A 21,411-nucleotide genomic window follows, 5' to 3' on the forward strand; every position below is an offset into this window, starting at 1 on the left:
GCACAGACAGAGCACAGACACAGAGCACAGACACAGAGCACAGAACATAAACATAGACGACAGTGGCTCCTAGCAGGTCTGCATTTTTGGTCATGTGTTCATTTTGTATTCCTCAGGAGCCTGGAAAGTTCCTTATCCTAGTCTCCAACACATCTTGCGAGATCATGCGAGAGCCTCTGCTCATTCTTTATATAGAGTTTGGGTGCCTCCTGTCCTTCAACTCCTCCTGACTGGTCTTCCTCCCTGAGGACTGGACCCCACTGCTTGACCAGAGAGAACATTTCTTGAGGTGAGAAGGGTTTAGGGGGTGCAAGAAAGCAAAGATTTTTCGCAGTCTGGCCTCCATCTCTAAAATGCACACGCCTCTGTCTAAAAGCACTTAAAAACAATCACAAAGAAAAACTGCAAGTGGTCAATATCACATGTGATTACAATGAAAACGCAGAGCACAAAGAAAAGCCATTAAAAAGGTCCTTTAAAAAATAGCAGAATGCCAACTTCGTTAGAGAATGATTGCTGTTTTTACGGCACTTTAAGTGGTGGTAATTTATGCAAACCGATCCATTCAATATGCAAATGAGAGTGCCTGGGATTAGTGCTTCTGTCGTCTGAATTTGAGGGAAATAAAGTGCAATTATCTAGTTATTACTGACAGAGGACGACGGAGAAAGAATCACAAATTTCTGCAGCCCTAATTTGATTTCTATCATTTTTCTATTTCTCCAGCACTAGGGAAAAGCAGCCATCTTGAGTCTTACATTGCCGCCTGAACTCTTTTGGTTCCCTTCGGATTCCCTCTGGGCGGGACCGAGCAGTTTTGGGGACAGACTGCAGCACCTGCACAGTGACCCTGAGACACAGTTCTGGACGGCGGCGGTGTCAAACTCCAGGACGCTGGTATTGTTGACGCGATATTGCAAACTATCAAAACTGCATTTAAACCCATAAGTATAGGGCCTTTCACATCACTGCACAATTCAGAACAGTGTCACGGATCTCCCAGATAAAAACTGAAGCTTCAAAGCTTATGATGGGCTGCGCAGACCATTGCAAATTACAGAACAATCTTTTTCAGCTGTTCCCTTCGGGAAAACACTTTAAACTGATCCATTCCCATTAGAACCGCCCGCCTCTTTCCCACTGTAACACAAACATTGAACTCTTCCCCTTCAGCGATTTAGCCTCCCTTGAAAACCCCCCTTTATAATTTTCTTTTTTAGATGTTAGTTCAGTGTTCATATGTCTTTTTCATGTCAAATTTGTATTCTTTAATATTGAATGTGTCGTAAGTCTGCTTCATCAGTGTTACTTTGCTGTACCAAAAGCAAATTCCACCAACTAATAATGTCGGGCAATAAGGGATAAAGAAGAACCCAGAGCACAGTGCAAACTGTGCAGATCAGGACAAACACTGTAGACAATAGAAATGGCACATTTAATGGCAAATGATGTAGATGGCAGGAGCCAAAGACTACTTACCTGCAGCAGGTGTCCTCCCAGGTGCTGCTCAAAGACATCAGTGGCCACTGAGCTCATTGTCCTTCCCACAGCTGCAACACACAACAGAGAACATGCACAAGAGCTGCTACAGATTTGGCCACAAGTTCTTTCAGTATGTCGCTGCTGGCGACTGAACCAGCCTGCAGAGAGAGCTCAAACCCGCTTAACCTCTGTATCTCAGGGTGGCGTTAGCAGGCATGTGATTACCGAGCCTGGTCCTGTTCCGTCACACACAGCTGAGTGTCTGTGGGCCTGGGTCTCACTGATGAGATCAGAGGCTGTTTTTAGAAGACCTATCTGGTCAAGTACAGCATTATTATTAAGTCAAATTCGTCCCCACACAGTATGCATGCCCAGCGCAGGGTCAGGGAGTGCCATACTGCCATGGATCGATCAGTCCCTGATCTTGAACCAAGCTCCTGTTGGCGTACAGTGAGGACAAGACAATCCCCTACGAGTCTCTGACAAGTAATAATAATAATAATAATTGCTTACACTTATATAGCGCTTTTCTGGACACTCCACTCAAGTCTGAAGAGATTCAGTTCCTCACATCTCTCTGTGTACCAGTGGCAGTGCACTTCTGAGACAATTCAGATCTTTCTTGTTTGAGTCATAAAGCAGAGGCCAAAGCCACAGGCAAGAACTGGTCTCGACAGCACATTGTACAAGACTTTGCTGGATGACGGTTCTCCAGCATTCTGCACTCTGCCAGTCCCTTTCACAGGTTTTCTTCCCACTACTCTCTTGCCCTCTTCCTTCCTGTATATATAATGCTCGCCATGTAAGGCTTCACCGCAAAGAGCAGAGACACGGGTCTGCATTGCCCCACAGACAAGGGGCGCTACACCTCTGATCAGCACCGGGGTGCTTCTGCTTCACTTAGAGCAGTGTGAGCAAGACCACCTTCACCCCTCCAGCACCAGCGCTTTCGCAGGAAATGCGCTTTTAATGCGAGCTAATCAGGCGGCCTCGACTAATACATTATGGCAGCAGGGGCCAGAGAAAGAGCGTTTTAAATTATTTAGCTTAATGATTTTGCAATGGCAGGAGGACATTAAAATGCAGCAGGAGTAGTCACCCAAACACAGCAGTGAAGGAACTGCAGATTAAACGAAACAGGGCAAGAAAGCAGGACTTTAATTAGACAGCAGCATTGAAGAGCCCCTGCCTGGGTGCCCTCAGCGACCAAGCCTCTGTAAAACAAAGAAGACAGATGATCTCGACTCGTGCAACAGGAGCCTCAGGTGTGCTCCTCTACAGACACAAATGCACTCACTGGTGCAACTTTCACTCCCCATCTCACCCTTCAGGCAGATTTACAGCAAGTCTGAGGCTTGAAACTGATCCGTCCAGGAGCTGGGACACAAACTGACCTGCAGTCGTTAAATATTGCTGGGATCCCCTGTGCTGAGCGGTGAGGGCTCTGCTGTGAAGCGGGGATCCCCTGTGCTGAGCAGGGTCTAACCTTGAGCTCAGACTGAAGACGCTGTCAAGTTGGGGCCGCAGGGAAGATGGGGCTCGGGTCCTGAACAGAGCAGCGTGGACAAGGTCAGAGGGCAGAACGTGCCCCCAGAGAGTGGCTCAGACAGCCCTGGTCTGTGCTCAGTGCCGCCCCCACCGAGGTCCCTGTTCTGAAAAGGGATGAGTTTCCTCCATAACTCATGCCTGGACAAGGGAAGCACAAGTAGAATAACCTCGACTCTCCGGTTGGGTGCAGGAACCCCGAGTTGTTTCCAGTGTCCAGTCGCAAGTCCCCTGTCTGCTCTCTGCAGCCCTGGCGTCTCACAGGGGGACCTGGTCATCGCTGTAAGACAGGCTGGGACAGTCTGGGACAGTCTGGGACGTCTCCCCACCCCCCCACGCCTCATTCTGCCTCCCAGACCTATTTCACTGAGCTGAATGCAGAGCCTCATCAATATTCCCCCGCTGTCACCCGGGACCCGGTGCACAATGCTGGGGGCTTTCAGGGGTGTGTGCAGGGGCAGGGTGGTGTGTGTTTGGGCTGTGTGCCCTGGCAGAGGGGGCGGGGAGCAGGACCCTGGTCTGTTACTGAGAGAAGGAGACAAGATCAGCCCCCTGGCTCAGCCTCCCAGCAGTGCAGCCAGCGGGAGAGTCTGTGCTCCAGGCCCGGAAGGAGGGGGCGCTGGCGAACCCTGGGAACCTGCAGCTCACGCTGACCCTGGCCCCAGCACCAGTCGGGCAGCAGGCTCTGTCACACTTCAATGTTCACAAGCCATCATTTCTCCGACTCCACCCTGAGTCACCCGGGGTTCGATGAATTAATTTAGACGCCCATTAAGAGTGAAGAACTGTGCCCAGCCTGCTGACCTGGGTAACTGTCTGCACACACTGTCGCTCACACTGTTCACACACACACTGCTCACACTCACACACACTACTCACACTATAGACACACACACGTCACACACACTGTTCACACTATTCACACACACACACAGCTCACACACACCGCTCACACCACACACAATGCAAACCTGCACACATGCACACACACAACACTCCCTTCCTGTGGAAATCCACTGAGGGTCGATGTTCATGCACTGTTTACATCTTCTTTACAAGCGGGGAGGCGAGGCCAATCACAAAGCAACCAACATGCGAGAATATAGACATAAAAGCACAGAACTGAAATCAAGGGAAGTTATGTGAAAATTGTACAATGTGCTAGAAAGTACTCATATCGTGTACAGTGTTAGTCACCACAACATCGAAAATATATTGCTGCTCTGGAATCAGTCCAAAAGAAAGTAACCGTGTGCATTCCAAGGATTATGGGACATTCCCACACTGAGAGGCTGCAGGAACTCTATCTCTTCAGTCTTGAACAGAGACGTCTAGGAGAAGATCTGACACAAGGAATCACAAACCTCAAAGGCCCTGACACGATCAGCCCGGTGTACAGTGTAACATGAGCCACACAGAAATTGAACCACTTCTTTACACAAGGAGTGGTGAGAGTGTGGCAGTAATGATAAAGCCATGTGGTCAAGTCGACACTCTGCTCGTCTTCTACTCTCCAATCAACAGCCACTATCGCTCTAGCAGGCTGGAGGCAGGAGGGCCTCCTCTCGTCTGTGGCCGTACGGATGTGCTTTATGGCTACTTGTGGATGCCAGCTGGCTGAAAGGGCGAGGAGAGCAAAACGCTTCTGTAAAGAACACTTCATCTCTTTTGGAGAACATCAGGATCTCTTTGGAATCTGTTTCCTCGGTCATTGAAATTTGTAGGTAAAATCGGAGTTTTATTTTGAAGGTCTGAAATAACAAGGTAGAATAATTGGATACTTAGTCGTTCTGCTCTTTACATAATTAAGCCCCCCCCACCCCCACCTACACCTCACAATCCTTTACTAACTTATGAGGTTTCTATGGAAACAAATCGGCGCAATTCTGAGTTTTTCTTTGAGTGTTTTTCCAATGCTGATAACCTGGCACCTCGTTAACATCCATGCAGATTGCTCCCCACACCCCCTCCCTCTCCCTCCCTCCTAATCTGCCATATTAAAGAACATAAAGAGAGCGACACCAAACGGCACGCCCCCCCACCCCCCTGCAATTATCCTTTCACTCCCGTCCTTCTCCTGCCCCCTCCGCACTCGGACAGAGTTTGAGTGCAATTCAAGGCCTTTCACAAGCCTGTGCAGCTTTAAATGCGCAGCTAGAGGAGCAGCCCTTAGCGCACCAGAATCGACTATCCGTGGGACCCCCGGAATCCCACCCCCCTGCTGCAGGCTCCCTGCTCCACCAGCACGCCCCCCAGACTCGTGCACAGCCACAGCTCAATGCAGCGGGTTCAGGGAGGAAGGAGAGACACAGCAATGACGTCTCCCACGAGAGGACGGCACAGCCGGTCCCGAGTCATGGAACAACGCGTCACCTCCTGGGACAGACCAGAACCTCTGATGGGGCACGTGTCCGCAGTGGGGAACCAGGATAGAGAGAGCAAGGGCATGGCCGACAGATGAACCACAGGCTGGGCAGCAGGAACTTAGGACACTCACCGCACGGTGAACTGAAGAGACTTGATTCAAGTTTCTGAAACTCCTAAAGAGGTGTAAAGACTCTGGAGAGAGACAGTGATACCGTGTCAGGATGAGAAACTAAAAGGAATTCCTTCCCAGCTGTCACTCTCCTGAAACTGACCATCCTGTCTCTAAATTCCTCTGATTTCTGTCTCTAAAATCAGATCTACCGTAGCTGCTTAAGAAAGAGTAACTGAGGAAACTGCATTCAAATTGCCACATTGTAAACTGAGCAAACAGAAGATCGCATCTAGGAAAAGGACCAAAATAAATATGTGCACCTACACTTTGCAACATATTGAGAAATTGCTTACTTTTCTTATTATAGTTGAAGCTAAAATGAGAAAGCAAATCCATACAGCAGGTGTTTAAATTGGTTCTATGCAAAAGAACTTCCTGAGCAGTCGGATGTCCGCTGTCTGGCACAATATCCCCCCTCCGCCCGCTGCTGTCCTCAGAGGGGCTGCTGGGAATTGTGGAGCACGGGCTGGGCCTCAGGAAAAGCAGACGAGTGTCTCTGCATTAGTGAGGTGCTCCATCTCTCCCCCAGCCTCCTCCCTCCTGCTCAGCAGACAGCCTCTCTCCAACCACTTGAAGGTCATACAATTGATTTTCTTCTGTCTTTTCATTTTTCAAGACTGGCTTTGAAACGTGCGAGGCAGACAAAATCCGTTGTGCCCCTCCTCCCTCCCGCCTGAGATTGAGAGGGTTGAGAGAGGGAGGGAGATACAGGGGCCGAGAGGTGCTGGCCTGCTCCGTGCAGGAGGCTGCTCCATGCAGGAGGCTGGTGAGGTACACAGCTGCTCCTGGGACACCTGCTTGGTCTTTACCTCGTCCCAGGAGAAGAGTGATCCTCAGGCGAGTGGACACCCAGGGCTGCTTCCTCACAACCTGCACTTTTCGAAGTGTTCCCTTTCCAACACCTGAAACACCTAGAAATCCTGCTGGATTTACTGCAGCTGGTCTGTAGTGAGAATTCTCACAATTCTTCAGCAGCAGGCAAACCTGAACAGGTGAGTCTGCGCTGAGCTCATGTTCCTGCTGTCAAGAATGAAACTGAGCCACAGTGAGGGGCTCCACGTCAGAATATATAATCAAAGAAAAGTAGCTGTGTGGTTACCCAATATGACATGTCAGCAAACAATACATGTCCCATGACCAAACCCTGTTCCCAGAAGCCTCAGGAGGAAAATGTACCAGTTCTGCCTTTCCTGTGTCACTGAGCAGTCGGAACACAACACCATGTGCACCACGAGTGAGCAGAGAGGAGAAAATGAGCTGTCAGATTTCTCCTTCACATCCACTGTGGGTGACGCTGCCCTCCTCCAGTTACAGTCCCTGTGCGAGTGTGTGCTCACGGGGCAACAGGGGGCCTGCAGTCTGTCTACAGCAGCCCCCCACTCTCCAGCTCTGCACACAGGTGACGGGAGCACAGGTGCAGCCATTGTCACACCAGCCAATTGTGGTCGAGGTTTTCAAAGCACTAATAACTATAATTACAAGCTCTTGGAATTCTGTTGTTCTTATTATGCAGTTAATTTCTATAATTAGTGGTCATGTGAGTCTTTTGTCCTCCCTAACAATGCTTCCAACAGCTCTCTCAACTGTCCAGTGTGGCAGGAAACCTGTGTACCAGCATCCAAGGTGTCGTCGCGAGTGAAGAGCTCTGAGGGTCAAAGACCCAACACCCTGATCCTTATCTGCTGAACGCTCCAACTCTGACCTGCTGAACGCCCCAATCTGCTGAACACTCCTACTCTGACCTGCAGCCTGATACAGGCAGCTCCCCCCTTCCCCTGCCCCAGACAGCCTACCCTTGTTGTGTGGCCCTCTCTCCTGTAGGGGGCTCCATGGCGGGTCTCCCTGGCTGGAGAAGTCCCTCATGCGCAGGTAGCTGATGGTGAGGCGGATGACGGAGGCTTTGTCCAGCTGGCTGGTGATGGCACCGGGAAGGGGCAGCATCTTCGCCAGCTCGAAAAACTCAAAGTTCTCCTTCCCTCGCCGCGAGCGGGCCGCGTTCCGCGATTTCTCCTTCCGCAGGTTCTGCAGGCTGACATGCGGGAGAGAGAGAGACCTGCATGATCAGCAACACCCTTCTCTTTCACCGCCAGGACTGTAAGAACGAGAAGAAGCCATCCTGCACACCCGGCAGAATCTGGAACTCTGCTTCCCCCCAGCCTCCAGGAGCTCTCTCCTCTGGGCTGCAGAGAGATCAGCCCTGCCTCTCCTCAGCTGCTCCAGGAGTCCCTTTCCTGTCCCTCAGCGATGCTCCTTCAACAGCCACAAGACTTTCACCTTGCATTCTTCCATCACGAGCTTCGGCACAGGCCAGCAACGTGTGAGAGGAGACAAGACGCATTGAGTGCTGAAGGCCTGCCTGCGGCCATCTCTGGACACACGGGACACGCCTGGGTGAGGAAAGGCTGTCTCTCGTCAGCAGTGTGCTCTCCACACGAGTGCTTATCAAGTAACAATCAAGTTAAAGGAGCGATTGAAGCAGGAAACAATGTGCAAGAGAAGACGCATGTTCATTCAACAAGACATTCACACAAAGGCCTGGGGAAAGCCAGCTCCTCACCCTCTGCCAGAAGTGCTCTCTGGGTTAATAGATGCCTCTTGCCCTTATTCCAAGACTGTCGCTAACCTTTACTTTCCTCTGGTCACAGCCCATCGCTCAGCAGGGCCAGTTAAGGGTCGCTCTCGCAGGTGCAGTGAACACATCCTGTGGAGGCCTGACTGAGCCCTGCTGGATCACTCCCCCCGGACAGGCAGTCCCCTGAAGCAGAAGAGGAACCCACCTCGACATGAGGCCAAGAGAAAGAAGATTGGAGAAGGAGCAGACTGAGGCGTCACTGACCATTATCAATTCAAGGACAATCTCAGACAGAAACAGCTCCCATCCTTTTGTATTTCTGGGGCATTTTGGGTGGGTTGCCTAGATCGCATTGAGCTCAGAGGCAGGAGCAGAGCCCAGAGTGCTCAGGAGCCAGATCAGTGCTCGTTTGCTCTGGGCTGGGACAGGGCGCCCCCTTGCAGTGGCAGCACAGCAGCCTGTCAGCCTGTCAGCCTGCCTGTCCTCAGTGGGGCTGGGAGGCAGAATCATGTTGTCACTGTGCTGTCACCACAGCTCTGTCGTCTGTCTCTGCTGAACAAAGGGGGTAGAATTCACAGCGTCAGGCCTCAGAAACAAGGCCATCGCCAAGCTCTTAAAAGAGAACAAAAAAGAGTGTTCTGAAATATAGACCTTTCCTGGCCACCTGCACAGCAGGCCCTGCGCCAAGCCTGGAACCTCTCTCCTGCTGCAGTGCGACTGGGCCTCTGCCCCCTGTCTCGCGTCCTCCCACCTGCCTCACAGAGCTCACAGGAACCCGTTCTGCCTTGATGTTTCTAAACCTGTCTGCTGGCGGATGAGTTAAGGGCTTATTTTTGTATAAGTGATGGGAAATGTTTTCTGTGGTTATTAAATTTAGTGAAACAAGAGGAATTAAATTTGTGTCCACCTGTCATTTCTGAATTCTTCTGTGTGTCGGCTGCTCAATTGCATGGTAACTGCTCCGCTTCTGCAGCGGCTGTACAGTCCAATGTGTTGTATTTGAATAATTGTTGTGCTGCTGTGCAACTTTAATGCCACATATCTGTTCAATTCTGAAATTCAGTTTTGTATGCTATTTACCCTAAAGACATATGATTAATTAACTCAATCAAGTGAACCATGGTAGAAAGCAGAAAAGACTCGATTCTCCTCCATTTGGCGCTACTTTCATTTCTAATTTATCCAAGTGACAGAACAGACATCCATCATTTGAGGCACAGCTTAGATTATCCTACAGTAATTAAAAGTGTCTCCTACCAGTGTACTTAAAGTGTGATGTCTAACCATTCTCTTCAAGGCTGGAAATCCTTCGAACTCTTCTAGCGCTTCTTTCTTTCACCAAGGAAAACAGGGCGTGGCGCCGGTTCAGCGGGATCGCTGCTGGCAGACAGCCTGGGACAGCCTGGGACAGGGACCCCTGCCATGCGCGCAGTGGGACTCCTGACATGGCCATTACACATGGCTAGAACCCGCTCTCCTGTTCCCGTGTGAATTACATACCCAAGACACTTTACAACAGAATGAGGCTGCCGAACCTCCAGAGCTCAGCAGACCATTGACGGGTGAGCTGGTGATTTGAAAAGCTTGGTTTTGATAGATCAGGGCCTATCAATATTTCACCTTTCTGCTCGCCACACTAAATTTCGAATAACTTCCATCTCATCCATTCCAAAAAAAACTTCTCTCAGGGGGGCATTTTGAGCAACAGCGCTCGTACCTGTGATGGTACAGTGGTGACACAACCTCTGCCCACACTGGGGGCCTTTTCAAAGCCCCTCCTGTGAGACAATTCTCTCGTTTTAACAGGGTCTCGAATTCCAAGAACGACACCAGGTGGGTTGAATACTGAGGACACCCGCTCACAGCCGGAGGAAGAGAGAAGGACCGGACGAGCCGCTCGCTGCAGGAGGTGAGGTGGGGTGTCAGCGTGCACTCAGCTGTGGCCCCTGCACACACATGCGTGTGGATCAGCGCTGCCCGCTGGGCTCGGGCCCCTGGGGGGGATGTATCTCACATATCCCAGAAGCCAGCCGCCCGCCCCCCCTCCCGGGACTCGCGAGAGGGGTGAGAACTCAATCACAGACTCCCACCTGCCTGTTTCCTCCAATAACCCAGAGCCCCGTTTGTCAAGCTGAGCTACAAGTGCCCCCAGTGTAAGAGCAGAGTGCTGCTCACAGCTTGTATTCATTCTGCTCTCCTTCTGTACATGTCTCTGGAGCCGGAGCTCAGAGATCCTGATTTTCTGAAACTCACTGTAAACCATGCTGAGGGTGGCAATCTACAATCCAGAAGCACCACTGTGAAGAAAAACAGAAACATTTCAATTTCTGTTATTTACTCACAGCTTGGGAGACAGCTCTAGTCTCCAACTGCAAAAAACTTCAAAGGTCAAGGTTCAGAGTCATGACTCCCATTAGTCTTCATCTCAAGTATTGCTTGGAATACTGGAGCATCCATCTGGAAGCAGAACCAAATCGTGGGATTCATCCCAGCGGATTAGAACGGGCAGTAATCTCTACCAACACAAGCGAGGGACAAAAACCAAAAAGTGCCAGAACCCTACCACATTAAGAAACCACACCCCAAATCATTGAATTGTCTGCCTTTCCCAAAATACTGCTGTTCTCAATGCACAGCTATCAGCATGCTCATGTAGCATTGGCAACCGGCTCTGCATAATACATTAATCCCAGCTGTCAGAGCCTGAGGTGTTTGTGCGTGCTGAGTTTTGAGACTGGAGGTGTGCCACACATACTGAATGTGATCTCATGACAATGAGGCCAAGCTCTGAACAATAGTCAAGCATGGAGCTCTGGAACAGATCTGTTCTTCTGTACCTGATTCTCAAGGCTTCCCAGTGAGCCCAGCTCTTCCTGGCCACAACAGGGGTCACAGCTACAGTGTTCTCCTGAGCAAGACAGGGGTCTTTTTACACACGTCCTCCTTCAAACTACCACAGCTTGTTTTATTTCCTCCAGCACATCAATTCAACCTCAGACAAGTCAAATAAACCTTTTAATACTTAATTGGTGCTATTAAATAACATTAACACAGATAAAACACTATCTAAAACACTAAATGTGATCCAAAGTAGACTAGTCGATAATTAACAAAACTAGTATTTACATAACAACGCCTAAGTTACGTGCCCCATCTTTCCATTTTACACCAAGCAGTTTAAAAAATAGATCATAAATTGATCTATTTTTTTAGATCAATTTATGACACCTGAAGGAGGCTCCACGGCCGATACGTTGTGTTCTCTTTCTTCTTTTTTCCAGCATGGAATAAACCTCTTACTTGATCATAAATTGAAACCACTATCCTGATATTCCTATTGGTTTACAAGCTCAGGAGCTCAGGATGTGATGTTTCACACACCAGGTTACACACACTACTGTTCAAGATGACTCCGTGAACAGCGATCCTCATTCCTCCCTCCTGCCCGATGGACGGTCTGGACAGATCTCCCACACAGAGCAAAGGAAGTGCCTCTTTCACACAACCTGAGCTTCAGCACCCTCAGCAAAGAAACTCTGTCTTGTCTTGGTGAGACATATCGGTTGACATAATGATTGCCACCTAAATAAATTAGACAATTTGACATCTTCACCAAAAAACATGCTACACAAGAAAGCCTCACACCACTCCAGCCCCGTCAGGGTCTGAATTCCCTGTTATGTGGAGATGCAATGGAGCAGAAAAGCAATTAAATAAAACCCTTTCTGAAGAAGAAGGCTATGAGTCTGGGTTTGAATGTGCTCAGGGCAGGTAAGCCTCTGATATCCTTGGGGATGGAGTTCCAGCTTTGAGGCATAGCAAGAGAAGACCCTGTCACCCACAGAGTGTAGATGAGTTGGGGGGACAAACAGGAGACCAGAGTCGAACGAATGAAGGCTGCAAGGTGGGGAGTAAACAGAAAAGTCAGATAGGTACTGAGGTGCCAAGCCAAGTAGACCCTTACAGATGAGCATGAGGATTGTTATAGAGCTCAGTGGGCTTTTAATATAGTTCATGAAAGACATCTTACATATAATGAAGAAACTAATGAGTTTCAATCTTATTTGACTACTTAGGTTGGAACACTAAGCAAAAGATGCCAAGTCCTGAGGGAGAGAGGTAACAAGCTATTGGGCAGACTGACTATAGATTTGTCAGCAGCTGCATAGACACAGACAGTGTGGGCGTGTCATCAGTCAGGAGCTGTAGAGTCACAGACAGTGTGGGCGTGTCATCAGTCGGGAGCTGTAGGGACACAGACAGTCTGGGCGTGTCATCAGTGAGGAGCTGTAGGGACACAGACAGTGTGGGAGTGTCATCAGGAGCTGTGGAGTCACAGACACTGTGGGTGTGTCGTCAGGAGCCGTAGAGTCACAGACAGTGTGGGCGTGTTGTCAGGAGCTGTAGAGTCACAGACAGTGTGGGTGTGTCTCAGGAGCCATAGAGTCACAGACAGTGTGGGCGTGTCATCAGTCGGGAGCTGTAGGGACACAGACAGTGTGGGCGTGTCATCAGTGAGGAGCTGTAGGGACACAGACAGTGTGGGCGTGTCATCAGTGAGGAGCTGTAGGGACACAGACAGTGTGGGCGTGTCATCAGTGAGGAGCTGTAGGGACACAGACAGTGTGGGCGTGTCGTCAGTCAGGAGCTGTAGAGTCACAGTGTGGGCGTGTTGTCAGGAGCTGTAGAGTCACAGACAGTGTGGGCGTGTCGTCAGGAGCTGTAGAGTCACAGACAGTGTGGGCATGTCGTCAATGAGGAGCCGTAGAGTCACAGACAGTGTGGGCGTGTCATCAGGAGCTGTAGAGTCACAGACAGTGTGGGCGTGTCGTCAGGAGCTGTAGAGTCACAGACAGTGTGGGCGTGTCGTCAGGAGCTGTAGAGTCACAGACAGTGTGGGCATGTCGTCAATGAGGAGCTGTAGAGTTACAGACAGTGTGGGCGTGTTGTCAGTCAGGAGCTGTAGAGACACAGACAATGTGGGTGTGTTGTCAGGAGCTGTAGAGTCACAGACAGTGTGGGCGTGTTGTCAGGAGCTGTAGAGTCACAGACAGTGTGGGCGTGTCGTCAGGAGCTGTAGAGTCACAGACAGTGTGGGTGTGTCGTCAGTGAGGAGCTGTAGAGTCACAGACAGTGTGGGTGTGTCGTCAGTGAGGAGCTGTAGAGTAACAGACAGTGTGGGCGTGTCATCAGTCGGGAGCTGTAGAGACACAGACAGTGTGGGCGTTTTATCAGGAGCTGTAGAGTCACACAGTGTGGTCGTGTCGTCAGTGAGGAGCTGTAGAGTCACAAACAGTGTGGGCGTGTCGTCAGTGAGGAGATGTTCAGAAGCAACAGTGTGGCAGAGCTATCATAGTGTGGTTGTAAAAAACAAGGGGTGCATTGGAATCTGTTCTCCCTGGCCTGCTTCCACACCACACCATGGCGAAACTGCCAGCACAGGCACTGATCTAGCTTGTTTGTTTGCCTTACAGGCAGCTTGTGAATGCCCGTCTCAGAAGTGCACAGCACAAGGCGGCGCACTAGAGGGCAGCAGTGCGGAAGTGTGTTCAGGGCTCAAACCCCAGGTGGGGGCACTGCTGCTGTACTCCTGAGGGAGCTACTAGACCTGGACTGGAAACACAGCTGCCTGTGTGCAGCTCAGTCAATTTGGACGAAAGCATTAGACTGATTCTGAATGAGTACTGTGCCACTGCCCCGCGGGTCGCCGGAACGCTGGCGGACACAGAGCCCTGCCACGGTGCACGCTGTGGACAGGAGGTGGACAGCGAGCATGCTGTCAGCTGTCGGGCTGCGGCGACGCGGCCGATCTTACCAGGGAAGAGGGGGAGGTTTGGTCAGCAGACCCTGCAGAAGGTCCCACTCTATGCAAATGCGCCTCCCCTCGCTAACCGACGGCCCCGCCGCCATCCCCACGCGCTCTGATGAGACGGCTGACACCGCCGCCGCACTAATGCAAGCTCTGACTGGCAGGAGCAGGGACTGGCTTTGACCTCCTGCAGAAAAGAGCCAGAAATACAGAGAAGGAAAAGAAATCACCAGATGATCTGGTGAGATGACCAGATCTCACATCAGGAGAAGGCATCCAGACTTGGTACAATGCAATTCACCCCACCCTCATCACTCCAGGCTGTAGACCCAGCCAGCACCTAAAAAGCCCACTGGAGTTGGCAGCTCGTTCCTTCCCAGAAAGCCCCCAGAGGAATCATCTCCAGGCTACTGTACTGTAGGGGGAGAATAAGACAGGGAGACGGAACACAGCGCCTCTCACTGGCGCCTCTCTGCTGAGCGCCCAGATGGCCCTGGCTCTGCCAATTCCCACCTACCCAGCAGGGCTGTGCCCTCTGCATGCTTCCACCTGGCACAAGCCTGTCACAGCTGGCCAGCGGTATGATCCAGGCTGGAACCTGCCGGTTCTCGGTGACAGAGCTCAGGGAGCACTCAGAGAGACGGGGTGTGCCACTGCAGACCCCCATGTATCTTCTGAGTGTCTATATAAGTGTGCAAGAGAGAAGTAACAGATCTGTGCAATATACAATATACTGCAATGCACAGCAAGGTACACAATACAACACCTAGACTAGGCCATAGCTCCGGGACAGCGCAGGCAAGAGCTCTGTAATAGTAGGGCGGTGTTTTAAGTACAGGGCTGGGACCTGTAACCTATGACCACAGATCACAAACTGGAAGGTCAGTTGACGGCGTGATGTGTGGTTTCTTCAAAGGCCACAAACGGATGCCTAATTGCTCAGTGAAGATCACTGACTCCTGAGGAGCACAACAGCGAGAAGTCAGCCTGCACACCTACAGCAGGAACTGCATGCCATGGCGAGTGTGAGATCATAAGCACTGGTCCACACAGCAGGCCGAGGAGGCTGTTGCCATTGTGGAGACAAACTGATCTGCCTGACTGACTGACACACCCCTGGTGCCCACAGACCCCGTGCCAGCTGTGCTGCATCACCCCTTAGGGCTCAGCTGTGTGCTGGTGACATTTAAAGTGCTGGTGTCGCTCCCAGCTGTAAGCCTCTGTGCCTGAGGGCACAACTGCCCTATCTCTGTGCCCAGGTCAGCAGCTCTGGGGCCGCCCTGCACTGCGCCCCAGCCGTGCCCCTAGATTGAGCCCCTTTCCTAACGCCGTCCACTGCTTTTCCAAACCCAAGGGCCTGCTCAGCCTGGGGTTTGTACCAAATACACACAGAATCGTGAAAAGTCAGCTTTTCGCACCGCGGAAGCAGAGACTTAGGGATTATCTCAGAGTGAACCCTGAACCCCAACATTGCTATTCAAAGGCTCTCTCCCATCTGACATCATTCCTTTTGTTCTTCCTCATCTGGATGCAGCGCCAAGCCAGCCGCCAGCCGGCTCAGCCTCTCGGGCTCAGCTGCTGAGGCCTGACCGGAGCTCCAGCTCCCTCACTGCCGCTTACACTGACATGCGCCACACCCCCGGGGGGAACCCTAACGAACCCCACCAGCTGCAGGAAGTGAGCCTGAGACACGGCGCGCTGGCGCTTGGCACTGGGGAGGCTGGTGAGGGCGAGTGATTAGAGCAGGATGGTCAACTGCCTGTATCACCGCAGCGCAGCAGAACAAGATCGTTCTGCCCCCAGGAGCGCTCACAGTCAGGGGCCACGATTATCAGCCGGACTGGGACTGCAGAGACAGTGCTCTGTTAAGAAACTATTTCTTTTTTTTGGGCATTCTTCTTACCTGTTAGTTTGAGGGCCATTAGAGTCCCGTTAGAGTTAGAGCATGACTTTTTCAGTTAAAGATATTTTTTTAAGTAGCCTTAACACCATTATTGAATATTTGACCTTCAGTGACTATTCCTTAAGCAATGTTCAAATATAATTATTATTTTGTTAATTTTGTGCAGTTTATAGTGACTGCTCCTATTTCTTCCATTATCATCAGAAAGGCACCGAATTGGAAATACCACCATAGCAATAACACTGCTGCCTGCAGAGAGTGACGCTTACTCGTACTCACTCTTCGTTTTATCTCTGGTTTGCATTTTTCTTTCAGCAGGGGCCGAGACAAACTTCCAAACTATCAAGCAAAATAAGTGGATGATTAGTAAGCGGGCAGTCTGAGGGCACTCAGCCAGGCATGGTGTCGGCACATTCGCTTGAGTTTGTAACCATACGTCTACCTGTGCACATCTATCCTAAAGAAGGTGAGACATCATCATTATACACACACAGGTAGCTGCGTCCTTCAACCAAACCATTTCAAACCATCGAGCAGCCCTGTTGGGACAGGAGGAAAGCAGGAAGAGACACGAGGTCAGAGGCCAGAGGAGACGAACAGCACAACTCCTCCCCCTGCTCTCCTGTGCTTCACGCCACTCAGTCAGATCTGCAGGAAAACCCCGCCTGCCCAACTCCTTCTTGGTATTTGCATAAGTGCAGCATCAGTTTGGCTCAATTACTGTTTGTTTTCAGAAGGGAATTATTAATTAAACCCTCCAGCTGTCAGTGATACTGGATGTAAAACTGCTTCATCCCCCCAGTGAAAATGCTATCAGAAACACAACATGTGAAGCCAGGTTGATTGGGGATGCTTATCAGACACAAACTTAACAGCTTCTCTCCAGCAAGTAAAAAACTTTTCTTATATATTTTTGTACTAGACAGTGTGGTAGCAGGCTAATTTAACTGGCCTGTTGGAGCCAAACGAGTTGTTATGTATGCTAGTACAGCAAGCACCTGATATCCCAGACAGAGCTCTGCACCCAGAGATGAGCGAGACAGCTGTACCGTTTGAAACAGTCAAATGCATGAGGCATAAAGTTTTATCGCTGTACCTTTTAGAGGTTACCTGGTGCATACAGATCTACACAGTGGTGTCATATCTCCTCCTGGGAGATGAAAGAAGGAAGAAATCAATGCTGAATCATCTTGTCTCACAGCTACAGCCCCCTGCACACTGAGCACAGGCACTGCCAGGACGTTGGCTGCCCTGTCATACTGTCAGCTCTCAGGCTGCACGGCCAGGCTGCAGTGTCACACAGTGGACTTACACAGCTGTGTTGTAATAGTTACCATAAACTACTGGCACCACAAAGACTACTGCTCATGAGGAAGAGCTCTGTCCCTGTGTGGGATCTACTGCTCATGAGGAAGAGCTCTGTCCCTGTGTGGGATCTACTGGTCATGAGGAAGAGCTCTGTCCCTGTGTGTGATCTACTGCTCATGAGGAAGAGCTCTGCATTGTGTGGGATCTACTGCTCATGAGGAAGAGCTCTGTCCTTGTGTGGGAGAGACTATGTGACACTGGGAGACAGTGGGAGACAGAGAGAAATACTGGGAGACACTATGAGACAGAGTGGGAGACAGAGGGACCGGTGCTTCCGTCCTGCTGCTCTAAGCCTGTGGGTTGACTTCCCAGACCATATCAGAGCCTGCAAGCCAGTCAGTACTTTCAAATTCAGTTTGTTTATACTGGTGCCTGATTTTAGTTTACAGAAGACACATCAGGACAGGCGCTGGATACAATTCAGCTTGTTCTAGAATCTAAGAGCAATTGGCTTCTTGATCTAGAATGCTGTGGCTGGGTTTTCCAGCAGTCAGGTGGGACAGCATGAGGGCTGGACATTACCTCTGTCCTGAAGGCTTGCTGGAAGCGTTCAGCTAACGGAACAAGTAATAGGTTTATTCCATGCTGAAAAAAAGAAGAAAGAAAACACGTTTCGGCCGAGGAGCCTTCTTCAGGTGTGAGGCTCCACAGCCGAAACCTCGTGTTTTCAGCATGGAATAAACCTGTTACTTGTTCCTTTGCAGCCTACGCATGCTGACGCAGCTCCCCACCTGAACGAGTTCAGCTAACGACCTTTTCTTCACGTTCCCACAGAAGAAAACCTGGACATTCATCTCAGGTGCCTCCGCTATGCTGATGCTGTTTAATATGGTAAACAGGTGCAGCTGCGTGTCTTTTCCCGATCACACTCCGCATCCAGACGGCCGCCCTCTGCGGTGCACCGCCGCCAACAGTCAGGTTTGGCACCGCTGCCGCCACCGTGCTCTCCTGGGAGAATTCTCTCTTAGTTCTCTTAAGACGTAACACACACCTGGCAGCGAGGCGTGGTCATGAAGCGAAATGTACCGTCGGTGTTCGCGTGTTGCCAGTGTCACAGGAAGGGAAGATTTTGTTTGCGCGTGTTGGGTTTGACTGGAGCGGATAGAATCGGGGGCTGGAGGTAAAGAAAGCCGATGTCGTGGAACAAGATCACGCGAACCATTTCCCCCGTGGAGTGGGCTCAAGCGCTCGTGTTCGTGAAACAGCTCCCATTGAGCCAAGTGAAAAGGTGTTTGGAGTGCGTGTTCCGTATTGTAAAGCACCTCCAAAAGGCGCCACTGGAGCGACATACAGTGAGAGTTCAACAGTTACTGCACGGAATGTATTTTTGAGTTTGTAACATTAGAGGATGCACTTTCAATATTAAAATCCAGAAGTAATATTAACAGGACGTTCCGTCTGCGACAGGTATGTCATAGCACACAGTGAAAATGCAGCCGTCGGTCCACCGTCAGAAAGCCGCCTGTGTCTGCAAGAGCTGGCGGTAACCCGGACCCACACCCCTACAGCGGCGGCACATCTGGAAACAGCTGGGCTGTGGCGAGCCTCGCGATCAGCCCTTTCAGAACACAGCGGGTCTGACACCTTGTCAGGAACGGGAGCGGCAACTTTCAGACCCGAAAACCCGCGAGTTTCACCGGGCAGAGCGGTGATTCTACTTTTGAAGATGAAAACAGAAGTCCCGGGCGGAATCGTCGCCCTGAAAGACACCTGAAATGCGTCTGCTTGCGCTCCTTGAGCCTCCGCGCACACGCGTGAACCGGAGAGCGGCTGCAAGTCACGCGTCGCGAAGTGTCGGTATGCGTTCGTCGCGTCCCGTGAAGCTTGACTCAATCTTTTCTTACAAAACTAACGCACCCTGAAGAGCACAGTGGTGTAAAAAGACACTCGATATTGTGACAAACTACATGCGCGACTTTCACTTCACTGGAAAAACGTCTCTTGGATTCATACATTTGACTCTTATTGTGTTATTAAGCAAGAATGGTTTAATACAAATAGTTTTGTGCTACAAAAAGTAAAAAAAGTCTCGAGTCATGCAGCCCACCCCGGTCACCGCGCGAGGCGGGGTCTGTGATCTTTACTACCACTGCCGACGTGTTCCGAGCGCGAGGCCACGGCGCGAGGCGCGAGCGCGGGTGTCGGCACTCACCTGACGGGCATCTCCAGCTGCTCCCGCGCGCCCCGCCGGCAGCCGCGAGCCGGGGAGAGCGGAGGCACGCGGCGCCGGGGCCGGTCGACGCTCCCGCTGCACGAGGCTGGACGAGCAGGGAGCCGGAGCTCGGCGGTGCATAGGGCTCGGCGCGGGCGCTCCAGAGAGAGGGGGCACGCCACGCACACTGGGAACACGCCGGGAAAAGAGATTCCACTGAAAAAACCTCGACACCAGCTAAATCTCCCTCAGCACGGCTTCTTTCTTTTCATTTCTTCTGGGAAAAGACCGCGCTGCTTGTGTTTTCTCCTTTCCTCCTCCTCTACAGCTGCTGGTAAATATAAAAGGCATGCTTGTGCAGACCCTGCCTGTAACTCTCTCTCCCTCACTCGCTCTTTCTCCTCCCCCTCCTCCTGCCTCTCGCTCCCTCTTTTTCACTGTCAAAGCTGCCTTTCAAATGCTGATTAGCACCCGGAGTAACAGGGCGAGAGGGGAGCAGCACTGAGGATGGGAAGATTCCATCACATCGCCCCCATCCGTATTCTGAGCCTGTTCCCCTCTTCCCCACACACACACACACACACACGCGCGCGGACACGCACCCTCCCGCAGGCCCGGCCCCCTCCGCTCGCCCTCAAACACAACTCGGAATATTGATACATCCCTCCCTCCCTCCCTCTCCGGAGCGCTCTGCTCACTCTCTCCTCGGAATACAGATCGGCGCTCCGGCTGCCCTGAGAGTGGCTGATCCCCGGGACAGGCCAGGGACAGGTCAGGGCCCCCACCGCACATCGGGGCTCCTGCTCGCACCCCACCCTCCCAGCGGGGTGAAGCACAGCAGAACGAGACAGCGGAGCTGAAGGTCACCTCTCAGACCTGCCAGCAGGCTCCCCCATTAGAGGGGCGATCGCTCAGGGGTCCCCCAGCTCAGAGCTCCTCTGCGTCTGGGTCTCATGTCTTCCCGGTGTGGAGACTCACGTCCAGGGGCGGAGCGCTCAGATCCGCGGCACGCAGAGGCTTTGGGAGTCACCCACAGGATTTTTGGAACTGTTTTCGCTCTGAAACCTTCCATCAGCTTTACTTCCCCTGTACAGTGTGTGCAGAACAAGGAGCTGGGCACGCCCTCCTGCCACAGCCTGGCATCTTCAGACGGGCTGCCTGCTTGGCGCCAGCTCACAGGGTCCCGGCAGCCCCCAGATTGAGGGGGCTCTGTGCAGCAGCAGCCCCTGGCCAGTCGTACTCTGTGGCCCACCTGGCTGACGTCAGCGCTCGGGCTCAGACAGGCCCTGCTGTCCTGATAGCTTTCCACCCTGATCTTCAACCCCACAGCCAGAACGAAAAGCAAAAACCGTCGCTGTGCTTGGCTCTGGCATCATGTCTCTGGGCACACCCAGCTCGCCTGCACTCTCCTACTGCCGCCCCCTAGTGCCCAGGACAGCTCCCTGCTCCGTGCGCACTGTGGCCGCCCCTTCCCTCTCAATACGCCTGGCAGCAGCTGTATCCTGGCCCCTTGCCTGCGAGCACCTGCAAATTAATTACTTTAATTCTCTCCGTGCCCATGTCATCAGCTCGCAGAGCTGCCTCTGCCCACTGCAAACAGCCTCCAAGCGGCCAATTAATTCAAACACAGAATAACATGTAACCCCACCCCCCTGCCCCCCACACAGGCCTAATCTCCCTGCCAAGCTGCGTTAGACCGCGAGAGATCCCTGCTGCCCCAGCCGAGCTCAAGAGCAGAGCATGGCAATGCTGCATGAGGGGGATACGAATTCCTCCCTCCCCCACCCTGCAAGAGGGGGGCAACACAATGGCCGAGCACACGGCCGAGAGCTTATTGATTTCTTTCATCTTTGCCTTCCAGGAGAATTCTGTACCTGGAGAGAAGGTACCAGCCAGGGCTCCTTTCCATGGGCATCACAGTCAACGCAGTGATTTACAGTTGCACAGGAATGCAAGAGATTGACAACAGATGGACTTACTTGAGACAGGACAGGACTGTGCTACAATCCTACATCCCTGCTGCTGACCTGCTGTGGGAGCC

At 51.7% G+C, this 21,411-nt stretch overlaps 1 protein-coding gene and 2 long non-coding RNA genes across 6 annotated transcripts in view; 2 read left to right on the top strand and 1 right to left on the bottom strand.

The window, feature by feature from the left end:
• npas1 (neuronal PAS domain protein 1) overlaps positions 1–21,411 on the bottom strand; it is a 42,878-nt gene that overhangs the window by 7,500 nt on the left and 13,967 nt on the right. The window contains exons 1-4 of one of the 4 annotated variants that reach the window (XM_088627303.1): positions 19,371–20,606; positions 13,954–14,134; positions 7,360–7,595; positions 1,480–1,550 (exon numbers count right to left, since the gene is read on the bottom strand). In XM_088627303.1, coding sequence (XP_088483429.1) covers positions 1,480–1,550; positions 7,360–7,595; positions 13,954–14,048 — 402 coding nt within the window. In that variant the 5' untranslated portion in view covers positions 14,049–14,134; positions 19,371–20,606. Of the gene's footprint in view, positions 1–1,479; positions 1,551–7,359; positions 7,596–13,953; positions 14,387–19,370; positions 20,607–21,411 lie in introns of those variants that run through there. The other 3 variants (XM_088627305.1, XM_088627304.1, XM_088627306.1) reach the window with 3 other exon arrangements.
• LOC148672014 (uncharacterized) lies at positions 67–9,034 on the top strand. Its single transcript, XR_015935630.1, has 3 exons — positions 67–289; positions 727–897; positions 7,657–9,034. It is a non-coding gene; the product is annotated as an uncharacterized LOC148672014 (long non-coding RNA).
• On the top strand, positions 14,401–16,617 carry LOC148672015 (uncharacterized). The gene is made up of 2 exons (XR_015935633.1): positions 14,401–15,811; positions 16,166–16,617. It is a non-coding gene; the product is annotated as an uncharacterized LOC148672015 (long non-coding RNA).

This window comes from Lepisosteus platostomus, chromosome 4, assembly GCF_059453375.1.
Source record: "Lepisosteus platostomus isolate fLepPlt1 chromosome 4, fLepPlt1.hap1, whole genome shotgun sequence".
Lineage (NCBI taxonomy): Eukaryota > Metazoa > Chordata > Actinopteri > Semionotiformes > Lepisosteidae > Lepisosteus > Lepisosteus platostomus.